Here is a 22,627-nt window from a genome sequence, read left to right on the forward strand (position 1 = left end):
TTTTATTTTACTTTCTGAGTTTACTACTTTTTTAACTGTTGCCCTGCATGTAAATCCCTTGATAATAACGCTAAAAACAAAGCCGTTTGTTTTTTGAGCATGGGGGCTGTAATCCTATTGGGTAGGTCGAAGCGCCAGTCGGCTTAAAGCAAACGAAAGCGGATTTGCAGTGGGTTTCAGGAACAAGCCACTCGACTGTCATGTGGCACAATTAATTTGCCGTCAATCCGATCAAAGCTTGTTCAAACAGCTAATCCGTGTTTATGTCACTGCGTCGCTGCTTAATTAGTTCCCGGCAGGGTCCTGCTTGCTCCAGGTCCGGTAGCCCTAGAAAAATTGAGTTATGTCTTGTCACAAAAATAGTTTTTGAACGAGCCGCCACTGTTATTTTCTTACAGTAAGACCTCAATAATCGAACTCTGATCATCATTTCAATAGTTTTCTTCATGATTTCTGGCGAATAATCAAAGCTTCACTGTACTTTATGAAGTAGATAACGTTTATTAAAATACTATAAATACAATAATAAATTTATACTCAATTAATATGAACTTGAAGTAAATATTTTTTGAGACACTAAGATGCTACGGTGTCATTTGCAGAAAAAAGTGTTACTAATACTTTTGCAAAAAAGTATCTACTTTTTGAAGTATATAATGTTATGGGGGTAGTTAGTTTCAAAATTTGAAAACGGTAAAGCAACGATCTAAACTTTGTTTTTCAATTGCCAAAAAACTATTTTAAAATATTGAAAGATGATTAAATTATCAACGTTTGAAGACGAAGATGCCAATCCAAAAAAGTAAGAATTGTACATATCTACAGTGGAACTGGGTTATAGCGAACTCATTTGTACCATATGTATATCTTTGTAATTGTATCTTTCTTGATAAAATAGATTAATATTTTATTTCCTGGCTCTGTTTTAAACTTTAGAACACGACTTTTAACTTTCGATTAGAACAAACGGTCGGTTATATCAAACAGATACTGAAGTCCTTTGGGAGTTCGTTATAACCAAGTTTCACTGTATGAAAACTACTAAACTCAAGTATTGAAAAAACTCATTTAAAACAACTCTAAAAACTTCAAAAAACACAATAATTAATACTGGCTTTCGATATATGCGGAAGTTCCGCCATTTTGAAAATATTTATGGCTGGGATTGTGTAATGTGGGGGATCACATTCTATATTTATTCTTTTTACTTAGGTATTTTGCTTTAAAATTATTTAAAATAATGTAAGGTTACGAATAAACAGCTTTCTACACTTGCTTATTTATCAGGCAAATTAATTTAAACTTAATTTAATTGAATGTTTGATATGTTTTTGCAACATATTCGTATCTGATTTTCGTTAATTTTAATTTTTATGTTTTTTGTGCTATCTGAAACCTTATACCTATTATATAGCCAATGGTTTATAGCTATTTTTACCTGACCTGACCTGACTTGACAAGTCTTTACTTTAGATCTGTTATAAATTACACAGTGATTTTTGCAAGTGAAAAATTTTGTATATAGATTATACGGTGCGATTAAAAAGTTTTTAGATCAACTCTTGCTGTGGAATTTAGATTGCTTGATTTTTATTGTCTTTGATAGATTATCGTTTTATTTTGGTGGCGATTTTCGCTAGTATTTTCGTATGTAGTAATTGTAAGAAAACAACATACGTTCAAAATTTTACAGCAAGAAAGACTAAAGACTTTTTGAACGCACTGTATTACTATACACAAAGTGGACAAGTGACAAGTAAGTCAGTTGTAAAAAGTTTTGGAAATAGGCCCTTTATGGATGGTTTCTAAGTTTTTGATCATTGTTGGTAATTGTTAAAAAGTAAAAAAAACTTTAAATAATTTTTGTTGTTGGATTAAAGTCAAAAAAATCTGTCAAAGTAGGCAAAATCTTCACGAAAAAAATATTGATGAGACTTTTTGCAATAATTTAAAAAAATCGAAATAAAAATTAAAACTTTTAGGCTCTTAGTACATAAATAACTATTAAAAATACCAATCTAACACATTAGAAACTACCTATTTTTGAAATAAATTAAATGGACCGAATTATTTGCAAAAAACTGAAGTTTAGTGCTTGCTTTGTATTTTTCTGTTACTTCAAAAAACTTTTGAAACAGTAATTAATTTTTTTTTAACTATTTTGCGTTATTTATTTATTAAAAAGCTTGATACAAAAACTAAACCTTTTTTTTATAAGAACTATTATAAAGATCTAAAGATTCCAATAATAAAATATTCTGAAAAATAAATTCAAAAACTTTTTCCACCGATTAAAATAAGAGGCATTTTTGTTAAACATTCCTGCAATTTCTGACATGTATTCGTCATCAGAATGTAAATAATTAACTAATTTAAAATCAATTATTAACAGGGGCAAATGTTGTTAGTGCACAGTAGTTTTTGTAAAAACATGTTGTTGTTTAAATACTAAACTTTGTTTTTTTGTTAGAATTAGCGCGATTATTATTGAAAAATACGTTAAATCGATCAATTTAATTTGGAAAATATTTTTAAAACAAGAACAATTTTTGTATTAAACATTTTTGTGATTTCTGGTACATATATAATATTTAACAGAATACAAAATTCATCAACAAAAGGCCAATTTGAATGAAATTAGCCAAAAGTTCGAATTTCCGAATATCTGTTAAAAAATAAGTTTAGTCGAACAAAATATATCAAAGAATTCAAACATAGAACTTGAAAAAGTTTAAAATAATCATCTTTTCTAAAAAAATCTGTTTATTTTGCATTATCTGGCACTAATTTAACAGAAAAATGCAATTATTAATATTGTGGAGACATTTAAAAAGCGGGATTCTTATTAAAAAATAAGTTACATGGAACAAAATGAGCAGGAAGTAGGTAAGTTTGGTACATTTTCTTGCAACTTATTGGGTTTTTATTATTTCTGATACAATATAAACAATCAAAAAAAAGAAAGATTGACCGAATTAAGTCAAAATAACTAATTCTAATGCATTTTTTTGCTTTAATTTTATCTAATTACTTTTAAAATTGAGGGGAATAATTTTTGTTAAAATTATATTTAGTCAAAAAAATAAAACTTGGATGAACTTGTTCTATCTTTGTATCGACAAAAAAATGTTTTAAATAATTATTAAAAAAATGCCAAATTGAACTAACTCTACCAAAAAAATCTGCAATTTTTTTCATACTCGTAGTTTGTTTTTTTTTTAATAAAAAATTGATTCTTTTAAACAAAACCAACCAAAATCAGCGACTTGTCTTAGTACAATTCTTGTTTCTATTAATTTAATTTAATGAAAAGTAACCAGATTTTTGCATAAATTTTAATTCAAACTCCACCGGTGTGAATACTTTAGTAATTATTTAAAACATTTTTAAGAGCGACTTTCTTTTCGGATGTGACATTTGTTCAGTCTTTTACAGCAGTTTTAATGTCGGTTGTGGGAAGAGCACTAAAACTGTTCACTTTTATGTGAGAAACGTTAGGAATTGAAATGTTTCAAATTTTTATGGGAGACTTTTCGGCTTGTAAACGTTCTGATCGGGACTAGCTTTCGGAGATAAATTCACAAGTTTATTTTTTCAACAACGACCCGATCTTATCGGATTTATTCACGCTCGGAGATAAAATGGGACAAGTCCATCAATTTTCGGACGATATTTATGCTGAAAACACATTATCGGAACGGGAATGCGACCAAGTGGGTGTCAGGAGAGGAGCTACCGACTATAAACAACCATATTTGGGACCCTAGTTGGGCGTAAATGCCCTTCAGTTTTAAATTTAATTTCCTGTATTTTTAAAAATTGTCGCAACTTTTTTAAAAAAGTCGCAATCAGATGAAGCACTCGGTAAACAAATCGTTCCAAGAATTCGCCCCCGAATTAAAAAACGTAAAAACAGGGCCGAAATTTCGTGACGACTCTCTCTAATTGGGTCAGATACCAGGGATCGCATTCTCTCGAATCGAAATATCTTCGACTGGGGAAAATATATTAGCTGGTCTATCTCCTCGCCCAATCGAAATAAATCCAACAAAGCAAAAAGCCGGCACTGATTTTCCTTTATTGACTCCTTTTAATTTGCTCACAAAAACGTACAAACAACTCCGGCTCTAATTTACGGTATCGTAACAATGAGAGAACACCTTTAGTGTCTTATTTACGACGGCCGATAATAGCGTGAACCCTGCGATGAGGGCACTACAAAAATTTATATCTTTTCATACCTCGTAAAAATCTGAGGCGGTTCGGAGAAAGGAACAATAATAGTGTCCACACACACGTTTACGACCAATCAAAGGGCCGGACGAAAAAAACAGCAAAAAGTCACACTTGTGTAAAATTTACAACCAGGGATGATGCTTTAAACAAATAATAAAGTCGAGGGTTGCTAACAATGCGGAAGGGTGCAGTTCCCACGTGAGAGGGGGCTGTGGGAGAGATGGGTATCGGGTGGTTGGAGTGTGTTTTTGCACAAGCATAACTTCATAACAAATCAATTAATGAGGCGAATTAAGCGGGTTATGAGCTGATTAAATCAATTTGGAGCTGCTTTTATTAATTTAAAAGTGGTGAATGAGTGATGTTTATGAATGAAGCAACTTAGAGTTTTCAACAATTTTCTATTCGTAAACTAGAGGTATTTCTACCTGAAACTTTAAAATTGTATAAAAGAGATTTTCAACCAAAAACACATCACAAAAAAATGTCAAAAACATAAAATGTAGTAGGTTAATAAAAATATTTTCTAAATCAAATTGGGTTTTTACTTAACTTTGCGCTAAAACTGCTCAAAAAATTGTTAAATTGAATTGAAAATTTTGTTTTTGAGCAAAATTTTGTTACAACAGAGCGATAATTAAAAAATGATGTGAATTATTGACTATAGAAGTCGATAAAATTTGATTTTATCTTCAAAGGTGCTTGAGAAGATAATGGTGAATTTTATCGTCGTGAACAATCCAAAATTTTATCATTTATTACTTCTAACAGAAAAACAACAATCGTTGTGAACTTTATTTTTCTAGACTATAAAATTTAATTTTACCTTGAAGTGAAAACTTAATAAAATACAATTTTGTCCTTGACTATGGATTACAAACTTATAGGAAACACAAAAGGCTCTATTTCAGCAAATTTAATAAAAACATACTCTGTAAAATCTTACAATTGTGTCGATAAATTCCTGAGCTAAATAACAAATTTTAAAATTTTGTTTTTTTTTTGTCCGGTTTATTAGCGACGCGATTATTTAAGGAAATTCGTCAAAAAAACCGAAAATGTTAAATGTTTAGTTTTGTTTTTTTCGGAAAAAGTTTTGCAAATTTTCAGCCAACAAATCACTAAGTTGGATCGCAAAACAGATTACTTTTTATTATCATTTTCAGTAAGAAATTTCTCCAAAAATTTAACAAAAACATTTTCAAATCACTTCAGAAATAGTACGATTTTTGTATTTTTTGAGACATTATCGAGATACAAACGACGTTTTTTCACAACAGCTATTAATTATCCAGTAAAAATTTTTTTAACGCTTTTGACAAGTTTTTGAGCTAAAGATTCGGTTACATAATTGGGTTAAAACTGACATTATTATTTTGGCAACATATATATTCAGAAGAAACGCCGTTGTTTAGTAGAATTTTGCCAAAAATAACTAAAAATTCTCAAATTTATTTTATAAATAAAAATGAGGCACTTTTTGCTGAATAATATATGAATACGTAAATTTTGTGTAATTTTACTTAACTGGGCAAAAAAAATCAAGAAATCGGACGAAGTATTATATGATTTTTTAAGGTTTGTTTTATAATTAGCAAGTTTTTTTATCCAAAACTCATTATTTAGTAGAATTTCTTCAAGAATTATCTAAAAAATGATTGAATTAGGTTGAAAATAGTGTAATTTTGGCATTTTTCAGGCTCTTATTAGGACGTTTTTGAACTAAAAACTCGGTTTTCTGCAAAACTTTGAAAACTCAAAAAATGACATTATTTCGACATTGTATGTGCAAAGTTTTCGTTTAATGTATCTATTTTGAAAGTTTCTTTAAAAATAAACTAAAAAATCGCTAAATTTGGTCGAAAATTTTGCCAATTTTGCTTTTCACTCATGCACATTTTTACTACTTTATAGTAATATATTCTTCCAAAAGATCAAAAATCAAGTTCAGGAAATGATTAGATCAACAATGACATTTTTTCGCTCACATTGTATTAATTCTGTATTAGTTATTCCTATTGCGTTTTTTTTTATTAATTTCTGTATTAATTATTTTTATTTATTCAGCTTTTGTAGATCACCTGAGGCATTTTTTTTCTATTTTATGGATCAATTTCGTCTTCCTGTTTCGTATTTCACCATCTGTACAGCCGACTCTCTATTCATAAATAACCTCTAACAGCTTTATATTTATATACGGCTGAAATAAAATTATTGTTGTATTCATTTATTTGGTTATGCAAAATTGAAAAATTTTAGTCAGAAGATCTGAACTTCACAGACCTAATGTACCTAATTTATTCCAATAAATTATTGTATAAAGTTTTTCTTTAAAAAAGTTTTACAAATATCAATTAAAACTCATTCAAGTTGATTTTTTTTGACAACTTTTTTCTATTTATAATAATCCATTGTCGGTATTTTTAGTTAAAAAGTAACTGTAGTTTGGTTTTTTTTTCAAATTGGACAAACTGAATGTGTTTTGTCAGTATTACACTTATTTCATTTTGCTTCTCAGAAAAAAATTAAGAAAAGCTATATTAGATCCTACGTGTTATTATGACGGTCAGGTCAGGTCAGGTCAGGTCACACTTAATTTCAGTGCTAAATTTTCTATTATTAATAAAATGACTGTAAGATTCAGTAAAATTTGCAACAACCAAAACTTTTCTTCCAGATTTAAACTCGGACTATTTGGACATGTCCTTCGGCCGTTCGCCTGGAACTCCAGGCATGCACGGTTCGAGTCAAAGGACGAAAAGGATGCGAACGTCCTTCAAACACCACCAACTTCGTACCATGAAGTCCTACTTTGCAATAAACCACAATCCGGACGCAAAAGACCTGAAACAACTATCCCAGAAGACTGGCTTGCCCAAAAGAGTACTCCAGGTACGTCTATCTCTCCATTAATTAATTAGTAATAAAAAAATACTTATTCTTCGACATATTTTATATAAATAAAAAATTGATGCCGAAACGATCATTTATTGTTTTTTTTGAATCTCAGAAATAAAAAAAAATAAAAAAGATCCACCGCCACTGGTAATTGAACGAAATGAACGACATCTCCCGAAAGCATTGAATATATTAGTCAGATCAAACAATTTGTTGGCGCGTCCATAAATCCGGCGGTGCTTTCTAACAAATCATTTCGTCGTTGTTCATCTTGTAGAAATATCGAAAAGCCCCGGGCCAATCGGGGGCTTAACGAGAACTCTCAAGACAAACAACCTCAGTCGACTGAAAGATTTTAATGGGCCCAGTTTTTAGAGCTGCCGGCCGCTCAGACCGATTGTTTATCAATGGGGAGGCAAACTAATAACAATTGCCGCCAAAAAATGGCGCCGAATACCGCCATCTTGGTCTTGACGCGGATCGATACGACAAGATCAAGTGAGCGGCGGCGGTGGCAGCGGCGGCGGCGGTTACCATGACGATCACCCGACACTCATTTCTCATCGCCAACATTCCGACACAGCCGCCTTCGGCAATTAGCAGAAATAGAAATAGTCGTGCACTCAAACGATCCTCGAAACAGTTGGCCATGCGTATACAGATACTCGAGTGAATAATGACGCGAAATTCAAGTCACTGAGAAAATGCACCAAGAAACGCGATTTTTTTTAAAGGATGGGGACAGAAATAGATCCCTGCGGTAAACAAGTCAAAAATTTTGATCTAGCTGAAAGTGTGATAAAATCTAAACTTTAATTACTCTGAACTTTAGAGCAAAACTAAATTCATCTTTTTAATGAAAATTTTTCAATTTTTGCACATAATCTACTAATATTTTTCTCTAATTATGTAAATATAATAAAATATCTACTACCTACAAATAATCTAAATTTTCTCTGTTCGCACTTTACTTACATTGTCCTAACTAACTCTACATACCATTTCTTTTACCATGAAAGATCTACTATGTTTCTCGCTTCATTCTTATAAACTTTGATTAAAACATTATTTCTAAATATATTTTTTTAATAAAAATGATCAACTATTCTCTACTCAGACATGATTTTTTACTTTTTTTTTAAATTATATAATTAAACATCTACAGTTTAACCAAAATCCACTGCTAAAGTCAAGATAAACTGTCTAAACCAAGGCTATATTATTTTGTTTTACTGAAAGATCTACTTTTTGTGACTATGAATATATGTTTTAGTTGGAAATTGTTTCTAAAATTGTTTTTCTTCGTTTTTAATTTTCTAAATAAGATGTATAAATCTGTACTAAGTGCAGGTGTGATCTACACTTTGTTCAAATGATCTAATAAAACATCTACAACCAAGCCAAGATCTTAATTTGTTTTTTTAAATTTTAGTTAAATTGTCTTATCTGAAAAAAGTATGTACTTTAAATCAGCGATCTACTATTTTTTACTCTTTCATTCAAATTGTATCAAAATTTATTGATTAAGTTAATTTCTTTTACACACTACAGTATTACCAAAATACTGATTAAATTGGTTTTCTTAAAGCTAAATAAATTAACGAATAAATTGAAACGTCAAAGATCTACAACGAGCATATCTTTGGTCTCGATTTCTTTGTTTCCAAAATTGTTTTTTATTCTAATATTTTTTTAATAAGAGTACTATGTAGAGATGTGATCTACTACTTTTTTCAAATGATATAATGAAACATCTACAATCTAGCCGAGATTTAAATTTGCTTTCTTTGAATTTCAGTTAAATTGTCTAATCTGTTGATAGGTACGTACTTCAAATTAGCTATCTATACATTTCTTTTACTAAGAGATCTACTATTTCTTTCAAATTGTATCAAAACTTATTAATTAAATAAACAGTTTTTACAAAATACACTGTAACTAAATAATGATCTAAGTAAATTTAATTTTCTTAAAGTTAAATAAATTAATGAATAAACTGAACTGCCAAAGATCTACAACGAGCCCTGGTTTTATTGTTCTCAAAATTGTTTAGCTTTCTGACGATTTTTTTAATAAGAGATCTACAAATCTGTATTAAGTACAGATGTGATCTACTACGTTTTTCAAAAGATATATTTAAACATCTACAACCTAGCCAATATCCAAATTTGCTTTCTTTGAATTTCATTTATTGTCTAATCTGAAAAAGATATGTACTTCATATCAACGATCCACACGTTTTTTACAAAGAGATCTACTATTTGTCTCAAATTGTGTCAAAATTTGTTAATTAAAAAAAACTGAAACACCGAAGATCTACAACGACTATGTCTCTCGCCTCGATTTCATTGTTCCCAAAATTATTTTTCTTTCTGAAAAAGTGGTTTTGTGTGGAGTGTATGATGGAGTAGAGCATTAAAAAAAAGAAATCTCGTGGTTTGATTCGTGGCTGCGTCCACCTTGGACATATCTCCTCGTCATCCAGCATCAAGTGTTTGGTTTTTGCTCGTCGGCCATGCTGAAAGCCCCGGTCGTAACAAATGATAATGGGCAGTTTGGAATTCCTCCACGACGGCGGAGGACGCGCTCTTCGGTCATCCGGTTCTTGTAACACTATTATCGCCACATTCAGTTTATTGTTATTAATAGTGGTGTCCTTATTCGGAGCAAAACAGCCGCTTTCATAGACGTTTCAGTCACCTGATTAGTACACGGCCGCAGAACCACCGGCTTCATGCAACTTTCATTAACCACCGTTCGCCTGAATAATAAAATTTAACAATTCTGTTTTATGGGCGCCGGTCTACGCGTTTTATACTCGATGCATTCGCAGTTGGTACACTTGTTCTTACAGCCTCACTTTGATGTCAACTCGCAGCGAATCGATTTCGGATTCCTTTGACGATTCCTTTTTTGCTATGTGCCGACTACCCCGCCGCCGACCGGTCGCCGGAAGCATAGGGACAATGACAGAGCTTTGAGGGACACAAGTTAATTTTTTTCATTCTTGCCATGATTTGGAAATAACTGATATAATTTCAACGTTTTTTACCAAAGAAATGTATTTGGTGGCGTCTTAACGCTGGTAGCATAGGGACAATGACAGAGCTTTGAGGGACACAAGCTTATTTTTGTTATTCTTGTCATGATGTGGAAATAACTGATATATTTTCAACGATTTTTTTACCAAAAATATATTTGGTGGAGACTTAAACAACTATTCTTTTAGATTACACCACTCAACTACACTTTACGAAAATTCAGATCTTGACCAGATGCTAGTTGTAATATAATTTGAAAAAAAGCAGTAGATTATGTAAAGGAATAGTAAAAAATGTATTTGGTCTTGATCTAAAACATAAAATAAAGTCATTTTAAGTTTAGACAATTTATCTAAATTCAAAGAAACCAAATTTAGACTTCATCACTATTTCGATAGATTGTTAATGTCTATTCAAAATTTTTACTAACTATAAATTCTAATCTAATTGAAAGGTATTTATTTGTCTTGAAATGATATTTTTGATTTGAAGAGAATCTAATTTAGAATTTATCGTTATGTTGTTAGATTATAGATATTTTACTCGTAATATTACTTGAAAGAGGAAGCAGATCATGTATAGGAATAGTAGATCTATTACTAGAAAAATGTATTTGGTCTTGGTCCAAAACATAAGACAAATTCTTTTTTAGACTTCATTACTGTTTCGGATGGATTGTTAATGTCTATTTGAAATTTTTACTAACTATAAGTTCTAAACTAATTAAAAAGTAATATTTTTTTCTGAAATGATATTTTTAATTTTAAGGCGACCAAATTTAGAATTTATTATTATGTTGTCTAGATTGTAGATGTTTGTTCAAAATTTTTGACTGTTAGTAGATCTTTAAGTAAAAGAAAGTATCTACATAGCGTTGGTTTAGAATAACTTTTTTTGTAAAACAGACAGTTTAACGAGAGTTTAGAAAAAGCTAATTTAAATCTTGGCTAGATTATAGATGTTTTACTCGTAATATTACTTGAAAGAGGAAGTAGATCATGTATAGGAATAGTAGATCTATTACTAGAAAAATGTATTTGGTTTTGGTCCAAAACATAAGTCAAATTCTTTTTTAGTTTAGCCAATTTATCTAAGCTTAAAGAAACTAAATTTAGACTTCATTACTATTTCGGATAGATTGTTAATGTCTATTTGAAATTTTTACTAACTATAAGTTCTAAACTAATTAAAAAGTAATATTTTTTTCTGAAATGATATTTTTAATTTTAAGGCGACCAAATTTAGAATTTATTATTATGTTGTCTAGATTGTAGATGTTTGTTTAAAATTTTTGACTGTTAGTAGATCTTTAAGTAAAAGAAAGTATCTACATAGCGTTGGTTTAGAATAACTTTTTTTGCAAAACAGACAGTTTAACGAGAGTTTGCAAAAAGCTAATTTAAATCTTGGCTAGATTATAGATGTTTTACTCGTAATATTACTTGAAAGAGGAAGTAGATCATGTATAGGAATAGTAGATCTATTACTAGAAAAATGTATTTGGTTTTGGTCCAAAACATAAGACAAATTCTTTTTTAGTTTAGCCAATTTATCTAAGCTTAAAGAAACTAAATTTAGACTTTATTACTATTTCGGATAGATTGTTAATGTCTATTTGAAATTTTTACTAACTATAAGTTCTAAACTAATTAAAAAGTAATATTTTTTTCTGAAATGATATTTTTAATTTTAAGAGGACCTAATTTAGATTTTATCATTATGTTGTCTAGATTTTAGATGTTTTACTCGTAATATAATTTGAAGAAGAAAGTAGATCATTTGGAGGAATAGTAGATTCTTTCCTACAAAAATTTATTTGGTCTTGGTCTAAAACATTAAACGAATACTTTTTCAGTTTAGATAATTTATCGAATTATTCGAAGGTCTTGATTATTAGTAGATCTTTAAAATTTCTACAAAAGGTTCGTTTAGAATAACTCGTTTAGAAGAACAGGTAATTTAACTAGAGCTTAGATCTTGGTTAGATCACAGATGTTTTAATGTAATGTGAAAGGGGTAGTAGATTATGTACAGAAATAGTAGGCTCCTTACTAAAAATATATATTTATCTAAATTTTAAGGAACCTAATTTAGACTTCAACCAAATTTTTTTATTAACTTTTAATTCTGATCTAATTTTGCAAATTTTTGTAAACTTTTAGTAGAAAAAATGTATTTGATGTTCAGTTTCGACAAATTATCTAAGTTTGAAGAAAACTTACTTTACATTTTATCATTATATTATAATCACACAATGTATATTTTCATCGAGACAGTGATCATCATCGTAGAAATAGAAATTAATTGCTTGCGTTTAACGTCCACCTCATTTAGTTTCAAAGATAAGGAAAGTTATATAATTTTAATAAAATAAACTTAATAAAGGTTGTAAAAAGTCAGAAGCACAAACCTCGATTATAAAATTACAGATTTGATCACAAACAGTAGTGAATTTATTTAATAGTTTCTTTATAGCGACATAAATTTCAAGCACAGCAAGACTGTTTGTATTAATTAAAGAAGGGAGATCGTACGCAATTAACTAATCCAACATTTTAAACGTAGCCACTTGGAAAAAGACAGATGTTTGAACGCTTTTTTGAAAGAGTTGGACACGAAAAATTTCCCAATTTAATGAAACGAATGGCCTAAAATATGGCATCAAGCAGTGACAAACCCACACTGGAATAAATTAGAAATCAGGCGTTTTTCTCCAAAAATAAATTAATTAAATAAATGAAAAATCTGTGGGGTGTTAATTACTTAAGCAATAAATTCAGTAAATCCAAAAAAATATTTAATATTGTTTAATATTTTTTTATTATAAAATGTAAATTTTTTTATATCTATTTCTTCTAAAAACCAGGTAAGACGGGGTGATAAATTTGTGTCAGGAACTCTTTTGATCAGTTTGAAATTGTCTGTAAAAGTTTGCGCTGTTGGTTGCGTTTCGCGTTTGAAGTCGGGAAGATGGCGTTGGCGTCGCGACGCGCGTCTCCCTCTCAAGGGAGCCCCCGGAGGGTTTGCAATCCGAAGACTGGGAGACGCGGTAATTGGAACCGTCGCATCCCGGAGGGGAACACTGCTGATTTATTTCGTTTCCAGTCGTGGGTGGTTGAAATTTAAAAAGGCGTGTGCCGACGGCGTATTGATTTTGAACGGCCCAAGAAGGTGGGCGAGGGGGGATTTATTCAGGGCGGCCATTGCACAAAAATCCAACAGAAAACAATTCCACAATTTTTACGGTCGAGAGTTGAAATTTATTTTAAATTTTTTACGTTTCATTAATAATGCAGCATTATACAGTGCGTTCAGAAAGTCTTTAGATCAACTCTTGCTGTGAAATTTTGAACGTAGGTATGTTGATTTCTTACGATTACTGGTTCATACGACAATTCTGGCGTTGGAGAAAATCGCAAGTAGCGCCTTTCTTGTTTTTTTATTCTTTTCTCTTTTCTTCCTTTTTTTTCTTTTTTTCTTTTCTTTTTTTCTATTTTTCTCTTCCTTTCTTTTATTCTTCAACAGAATAAAATCTATCAAAGACAATAAAAATCTGTCAATCTTAATTCCACAGCAACAGTTGATCTAAAGGCTTTTTGAACGCACCGTACCTACTTTGTAAGCAAAGAATACAGGCAATTTTTTTAAGTTTTGTAATTATTGCTAATAAGTAATTACCCAGTAAATATTATTTCAATTTTTGAGTTTCTGAAAATCTAAGTTAGAGACATTCGTTTTTTACATTATACAAGATATCATCGCATTTTCAGAAGATTCGTTTTTTCGATCAGATTATTTATTTTTTGTATTCTCAAGCATTTGATTCATTCGAATTTTTAAACATATGTTTGTTTTTGAAATTGTTTTTTTTTCAACTTTTGAGCTTGAGTTTGTAAAATTATATTCAGATTTAGTATTTTTCCTACTTGATAATTTCTGGTTTTTTGTTTTGGCTCTTGATCTTAAATTTGTCCGATTTTTTAATTAAATTTTATGAAAATTTTGGGTTTTCAGGAAAGAGGGCGTGGAGATATAGTTATTTTTTTTATTTGGAGAAAAGTGCCCAAGTCAATATCACATAACTTAATGTCACAAAGTTAAAGATAAAAAAGTTAAAGAAAGAACATTTTCGAACTATTGGTTGATTTTCAGCCTATATTTTATGAAAATTTAGATTATGTTATAGAAGTAAAGCGTGAAGCTACGGGAGTTATAACATGTTATTTTTTAACTGGCAAAGTGGTATTAACAAATTTCAGTGTGAGATTTTTGTTTTTTCAGGAGCTTCAGTTCAAGTTTTTCAGTTTTTTATTAAATTTGTTTAAATTTTTATATTTTTTAGATTTTTGAGATTTTTTATATTATCAGATCTTAAAGTATTTTTGAAAGCTTTACTTTTGCTTTTGTAGGAGTGTCATTGTTTATTACATTCTCATTTTTTGTTGAGTTTAGTTTAAACACTTGATGTTTTTATTTTTGCGGTGTTTTTCTTTTGGTTTTCTTTTTTCTTAATTCAGTTTTGGTCAAATTTTTCCTTTTTTGTTAATTATATCTCACTATTTTTTTGCTATTACATAATTACGTCATTTTTAAGTGAAAAACTTTAGTTGTTTTTATACTTTTTCTGTGTTTGTTGTATTTCATTTTGTTTATGTTTATGTTTTTTTAGTTCCTTAGCTCTAGGTTTGATTTTGGATTTTTAGGAATTTGACTTCAAGTTTTTCAATTTTTTCACTTGTTTTAATTTTTAGTATTACCTGATAGAGATTTTTTATTTTAAAACTGATTCGAAAACATTTTTAAATCTTTTTTTTGCTTTGCTTTTAATCTAGATGTGCAATGCTATTAAATTTAGATTTTTAGTTGGTTTTTATTTGGGCATTTTTTTTTATTTCAAATCAGATTCTAAAGCATTTTTTAATGTACATTTTTTTGCTTTTTCGGTTTCTGTTATAAATCTTATCAATGTCCACTATTTGAACGTATTATACAACCAACATGAATTAGATATTTCCTTGGAAAAGATAATCGCCCAAGCTCTGTTGTGGTTACTTGGGTGTTTAAATTTTAATTCAGCCTTTCTTGGGGTGTCTTGAAACGATGCAAGAAAACCGCAAGCAATTATGAAATTATTCAAGCATTTACATTCATAAACGTCGTAACACAAAATCCAGCCGCAATTATAATCACAAATTTAATTGTTGAGCATAATAATAAACAGTATTACAAGCGCAATCGTAATTAAAAATCTGAATGAAATTTTATTCATTTTCTTAATCACGTTCGACTATTTTAATATTAAAGCAAATTAATGAAATTTTTCCCATATAAAAGAAAAAGCGTAAACATAAAGGCAAGCACGCGGAACGCATCGCATTACTCGACCGACTTGACGTAACGTAACATCAAAGACGTAACGTAACGCAAGGTGGATCAAAGAGACGCCCCATCAATTAATTCCGGACAAATTCGTTCCAGCAAAAGTCGGCGCAAATTAATCAAAAAGTGTAGTGTGTGTGTGAAGCAAAGAACACAGAGATTAGCGTGCTGGAAATAAACTCGCCTTGATAAATGCTCCGTTTGTCTAAATAAATGTTGCGTTCGGCCACATCTCGCTTGATATATTATTTCCGAGAGGGTTGTTTTTTATGGCGATCAATCTTAACAGCATGTTTTAGTAATAAACATACGTTTAATACAAACACGTGGCTCGCCAAAGCGACCGAAACTAATAAATTTCAGGTGTTTCAGCCCGAGATACTGAGCTTTAGTTACAAACATGGTTTTTTTCAAATTGCATTTTTTAAAGACTTGCGTTTATTTATTCTGAAGTTTAGTTGTTTTTTACAAAAAACATTGCTTTTTTACGAAAACAGAGCTAATGCTAATTAAATTTGTTTAAATCTTAAAAAAATACTTTAAAAAATTAGAGGAAATTTGAGAAAATCATGATTAAATCAGAAGAAATCTATAAACAATCTTCGGTTTAAATAAATTATATAAAAAATTCGAACACATTATCTAAAAGAACACTATAATCTAAATGGAACAAATGATACAGAAAAACTAGTAAATAATTTCAAACATAAATAGTTACCTTCTTCATATTTAAAATCCTAAGATCAGTTTTAATGATATTTTTTTTTGAAAATTTGAAATAATTCGCCTAACACCATGTGAAAATTAATTTCATTGTAAATCTAAATAATTATTCAAATAATAATAATACTAATAATAATAATAATGATAATAAAAATAATAATAAGAATAATACTAAGTTTATTGCCGTAAGATATTGAAATACTGACTTTATATAGATATATACAGCGTGCTCAAAAACTGGCGCACTAACTCAATGGTGTGTGGTAGAGAACTGGTTACATATAAAGGTAAAAATAGTAAAAAAATTCTTTGTATTAAAGTTATTGATAAATAACTAATTTTAGGTAAATGATATGTGGCAACGTTGTCTAACAGTCATGATCGCAATAGAATTGAGCAACAATAAAAATAAATTATTTTTTAAACGGTTTCCTAGGAAATAATTCCCAGTGTTGGCACATCTACACATTGTGATTTTTTGAATGAATTTTAATTTTTTTAGATTAAAAAAACTGCAAAAATCTGAAAGTAAATTTTAAAATAATTATTCATCGTTTTGTTACGTAACGATTACCTCGTATGAAACATTAAAATATAAAAAACAATGAAAACTAAAGAAGTTAACACAATAAGTTTGTAGCTCCAGATTTTTTAAAATATAACTTTAGGAATTTTTTCAACATTTTTCCCGTAATCTGCACTTGCTTTTCAATAACGTACCACTGAGTTGGTGCGCCAGTTTTTAAGCACTCTGTATATATTTTTTTATATATTTATTCCTTATATTTATATATATATATATATATTTTATATTTATATATATTTTTAGATAAATATAGGGGACATTAGTCCCCTTCTCATCTCCAAATCGGTTGACTGAATTTGTTTATAACAAAATATCGTTATTAAACTATTACTATTGTATTTTTCTTTCAAAGAAGAAGTTTTTTTTTAATCTAGTGTATATCAAAGATATTTAAGAAGCTATTAATCACTCAAATCACAAAATACTTCGAATATAACAAATAACTTAGGTATAAATAAAATACTTGTCACATTAACTTTAAGAAAGATTTTTTTCCAAAATTCAGACACTGCATAAACTTCTTAATAATTTTTTTGAAAACAAACTGCATAGTGAGAAGTGTTTTATAAAAATATCTTTAGGTTTTAGTAAACAGTAAAAACTGGTTCATATAGTAAAAAAATTGTTTAGAAACATTATTGAATTTTTGTGTGTTTTTCTATAACATCTTTTTTTGTCTTTAGATTTGTACTGGTTTTACATCTTCTAATAAAAATAGTCCTCTTAGAAACGTCTAATTTTAAAATGAAAATGAGTGGAATTAAAATACCAATGTCTATAACTTTTTCGATCAGTTTACATACAGGGTTTTCATTTCAAAACTGGATGATCTAAATAACTTTTAATTTTAAGTTAAAGCATTTTTAAATAAAAGCAGCTGGATTAGTATTACGAGGGTGATTTTAGAACTAACATTTAGTTACGTTTTCGGTATTATTTATTTATTTTTTTAATGTTTTTGGAAAAATCTCGAAAATCTTTATCCAACACTGAAAAAAAAATATTTTTGAAATTTAAAATATCAGCAATTTTCAATTTTAAGCCAAATTAATTTAAATATAACACTGAACGTTTGTACTCTGCAAATTGAACACTTTTTTTTACTGAACATTTAATTTTTTATTGTGCAAAATAATTTATACCGACACCGACCAAGAATTTTTTTGTTGTTTTCTTTAATTATTTTTTTCTTAGTTTTTGGTTTTGTTTTTTATATTTATTTTTATTATTTTTTTTATTTTAAAATTTTATTTTGTATTAAGTATTATTATAGTTATTTTTAATTTTTTTGTATTTTGTTTTTGCTTGCGTATTGTTTTGGGCTGAGTTGCTAAAATTTGGACAAATAAAGACCAAATAAGTAAACAAGGTTTGGATTTAATTTCTGCTGCACCACTAAAGTTTTAAAATTTACTCTGTCTCTTAATATTATTTAGAAGTATTCCCAATTTTAATTTTTAAAGGAAGTAAAAAGTTACCTAATAATATGTAATATTTCTGCTTCGTCCTATCTTAACATTTTTTTTCTTTATTTACTCTACTTTACATTATATAATTACTTTTTTTATTTATTATCTGTATTTCCCATTGTATTATTTTTAGGTGATAACAGTCCAAAACGTATTTATATTTTTTTTACATTTTGTAAGATGTTGTAATTTTTTTTATTTGTATTGATTTATTTATTTTTTTGTTGCAGGTGTGGTTCCAGAACGCCCGAGCCAAGTGGCGACGAATGATGCTGAAGCAGGAGGGCAAGTCCGGGGACAAGTGCTCCGGTTCGGAGAGCATGAGCGACCTGGACCTGTACCCCCACGGTCCGGGCTCCATGGCCTCCAGCATCCAGTCGATGGCGCCCCACAGCCCCCCTTTCATCCTGCCCTCCGGCAGCCCCTCGTCGCTCGACTGCTCGTGAGAGCGGCCGCCGAATTAGGAAAAAAGTATTTATTTTGGTGACTACGAATGTGATCGTGGACGTTGTGTTAGTTATTGTTACTAGGAAGTGGTTTGTACTTACTAAATAGAGATTAATTGGCGAGGGACACGTTTCCTATATTCCAGTGCAAAAATAGTTGAGGTTAATTATTCAAAGTGTCCCATCATTAATTATTTTCAAGACAGCACATGCACCAAGTCACATGGAATCCATCAGTGTCAAAGCGTTTTACTATTTTTGAAGCGAGCGAAATTTTCGGTTTCGAGGAGGAAAATAAACGACAATAATTTTCCAGTTTATTTTTTAAGACACGTTACATTGTTCCTAAAATAAATATGAGGTAAAAATTTAACTTAATGTAAAGTAAGAGGCACTTGTAAATATGACGCAACTGTTTAACAGTCTTCCTTCTTCACTCTCTTTTCCGAAAGTTTACCGAAATTATTGTCTTCCTTCCAGACGGCCAAACGGACCTTTCCCCTATTATTATTACTATTATTTTAAATAATTTTAATAATAATTTTTATAATTCGTGGTAATTCCTTCTATTTTTGTAAATTTGCAAAGAATTTCTCCCGTTATCGCTAATTATTATTATTATTTTTTAATTTATTTTGTTCGGATGGTTACAATTCTTTGCAAATGTGTGTACAAGTGTTTATGGTTTCGTGCGAATGGAAATTGTTGAATGTTGGCGCTACCTCGAAATTTATTGTATATAAAGGTGGTAGCATATTCCTATTAATAATAAATAATTTGATCATTTTACAACCTGGTTTTATTTACCCCAACTCACAAACGAAAGGGCAACAGAAAAAGTTTTCAAAAATTACATTTACTAAAGGAAGTTTAAAATTCAAAACGAAAAATAAAACTTCTCAGTTTTCTGTACAATTGTACATTTCTCGAAATATGAATGTTCTAGAGATAATTTTTATGTATTTCAAGAACATATAATCACACAGAAATCTGTTATTAATTTTTTTTATATTTTTCTCTATGCGAGTTAATTTTTTGAATTTTTTCCATTCTGTACCGGGTGCTCAAAAATCGGCGCACCAACTCAACGGAGTGTGGTAGAAAATTGCTTACACATAATGGTAAAAATAGTAAAAAAATTCTTTGTATTAAAGTTACTGATAAATAACTAATTTTAAATAAATGATATGTGGCAACGTTGTCTAACAGTCGCGATCGTAATAGAATTTGATCAACAATAAAAATAAATTATTTTTGAAACGGTTTCCTAGGAAATAATTCCCAGTGTTGGCACATCTACACATTGTGATTTTTTGGATGAATTTTAATTTTTTTTTTAATTAAAAAACTGCTAAAATTTGATAGTAAATTTTAAAATAATTATTCATCGTTTTGTTACGGAACGATTACCTGGTATGAAACATAAGAATATAAAAAAATAATGAAAACTAAAGAAGTTAACACAATAAGTTTGTAGCTCCAGATTTTTTAAAATATGATTTTAGGAATGTCTTTAACATTTTCTCCGTGATCTACACTTGCTTCTCAACAACGTACCACTGAGTTGGTGCGCCAGTTTTTGAGCAGCCTGTATAATAAATACAATGTGTTCAAAAATGGCTGTTTATCAAGTCACTTATGAAATTTTAACGTAGTACTAGTATGCCGCTTAATTTAAATTCTGATTGCCGTCAAAGTGGCAGATTCGTCAAGATAATGCAAAAAGGCTTTGGATCTAAAAACAAAAGAACACACAACAAGAAAAATCAAGTCCCCCTACACTTGAAACAACTTTGCCTAAAAATGCAAAAAAGTGAGTGAAAAGTTAATTCAAAAATTTTACAGAGATGACAGAAAAGTATAATTAGCATTATTTGTATTTAGACGAAGCGGCACATTGAATTTGAATTCTATAGTCGACTTGATGAACAATCATTTTTGAGCACATTGTATTAAAAACTTAAATGAAAAAAATCGTAAAAATTTGCGGCTAGCTCCAAAATTCCCTTGGAATTTTTAATTTAATTTATTTAATTAATTATTTTGAGCCCCTACACCCACTTTTTTACACTTCTTTAGTACTAATTAATTTATTAGGAAAAATTACAAAGTGCAATTTTATTCTTACAAATAATTACATTTGGGGGGTTGATTTCACGAAGGACAAAAGCCTATTTTGTAAAAAAATTCTAAATAAAAATATCTGAGAAAAGTTACCCTTTCCCAGCACCACAGTCAACAATTACGGCTAATTTGCGCCATCTGGCCACACACAACCCCTTGATGTCTCCGTTGGGCAAATTTATCGTCACTTTAGGCGAAAAAACATCATCAATTGCGTTAATCAAGCCGTTGAGTGAATCAATTTGGTCGTTATAGAGATGTTATCTGGTTCCACCCCTTAGGTTTGGTAACGATGTACCAACCGGTCATTGATTCGAACACAATGCGAGTTAATATGACCATGTCACAGTCGATGATGTAGACAAGCGTGAACACGATGCCGGGGGTAGGTTGCCATCGGGGCGCGTTGCCATAGATCTCGAGGGATTATTAAGCTGAGGTAAGCCAGATTAGGCCAACTGGGACCCCGGACATATGCTCAAGGGGCTAAGACGGATATCTGACACGGACATCTGATTCATTATGCGGAAAAATGACACGGCAGAGGTAGCGATCGATCATTTTCTTCACTCTTAGACGTTAATTCTTACGAAATTTGAAAAGATAACGAACGCATTTGCAATTATAAAAACATTATCCATCAAGCTTAGTTGTATCTAAAACTACAACATTAAAACTGGAATAAATATTTCTTCACAATTTATTTTTTTTTACATTTCAGTTTTGTTTGTGTCATCTTCCAAGTAATAACTTACAATTAATAAAAAAAAAATTATTTGTGGTTTTTTAGTTAGTGACTTTTAGTCCCAAATACCTCTTTTCTGTGGAATATAGAACTAATCGGTACTACTATCTTTAACAAGCATTTTTTTAATTGGAAATCCTTATTCTTATCCTGATCCTACTTGAATTTACAAATATTTACCTCTCAATTTTATCACTATTTTTGTTTTGGTTTTTTTCCATACTTACCTGTTTTAAAGTCCAAAAAATATTCTACATTTCATCAAAAAATAAAAGATATAAAGGGGTTGTTCAGCAATGAATCTTAACGATTTCTATTGCAGTTTACTGTTTTCAAAATAAGAGCAATTAAGTAGTATTCCTAACACTTATATACTTTATATTTTAGCTATAATCTGAGATACTTCTCAAAACTACTTCCAATAATGGGGTGTATACAAATTGGCGTTTAAACTCTTTAGTACTCTCGATAAAAATTACAAAAAAATTCTTTTTCAATTATTCTTGGCTGTATTAAGAAGTAAAGTGTAGAAGTTTTTTTCCTAATTTTTTAATTTTTAATTTTTAATCGGTGATAGAACCAAGAGACCAAATTCCTCTTCTTCTCCAACCCAACGAAACTTAAAATAATTCCTAATAATCATAATTATTAAATTATCAAAATTGTGAATTTTAATCTTACTATTTTTTGGTTTTTTGTTTTACAGTTTTTTCATTTTTTAGTTTTTTCTCTTATTTAGTTCTATAGTTTTTCTCTCAGTTTTTCAGTCGGTTTTAGTTTTTCTCAATATTATTCAGTTTTTTATGTTCTTTTGTCAGTTTTTGAACTTGAAAATATACGTACTCTAATTTTTATAGTAAATTGTCTCTTAATTTTAGAAATTTTTTTATCTTATAAAATTTTTGTATAGGCCGTGATTATGAAATAAAAAATACTTTACGTAGAAATGTCAAATCTGCAGTGTTCACCAATTGTAAATT

General features: G+C 29.6%; 1 protein-coding gene across 1 annotated transcript in view; it reads left to right on the forward strand.

Annotated features, from left to right (window-relative positions):
• The window catches only part of LOC658656 (apterous a), a 136,184-nt gene extending 117,091 nt beyond the window's left edge, over positions 1-19,093 (forward strand). Inside the window, 2 exon segments of the mRNA NM_001145869.1 lie at positions 6,914-7,128; positions 18,563-19,093. Coding sequence (NP_001139341.1) covers positions 6,914-7,128; positions 18,563-18,778 — 431 coding nt within the window. The 3' untranslated portion in view covers positions 18,779-19,093.
• The last annotated feature ends 3,534 nt before the right edge of the window (positions 19,094-22,627 follow it).

This window comes from Tribolium castaneum, chromosome 1 (genome assembly GCF_031307605.1).
Source record: "Tribolium castaneum strain GA2 chromosome 1, icTriCast1.1, whole genome shotgun sequence".
Lineage (NCBI taxonomy): Eukaryota > Metazoa > Arthropoda > Insecta > Coleoptera > Tenebrionidae > Tribolium > Tribolium castaneum.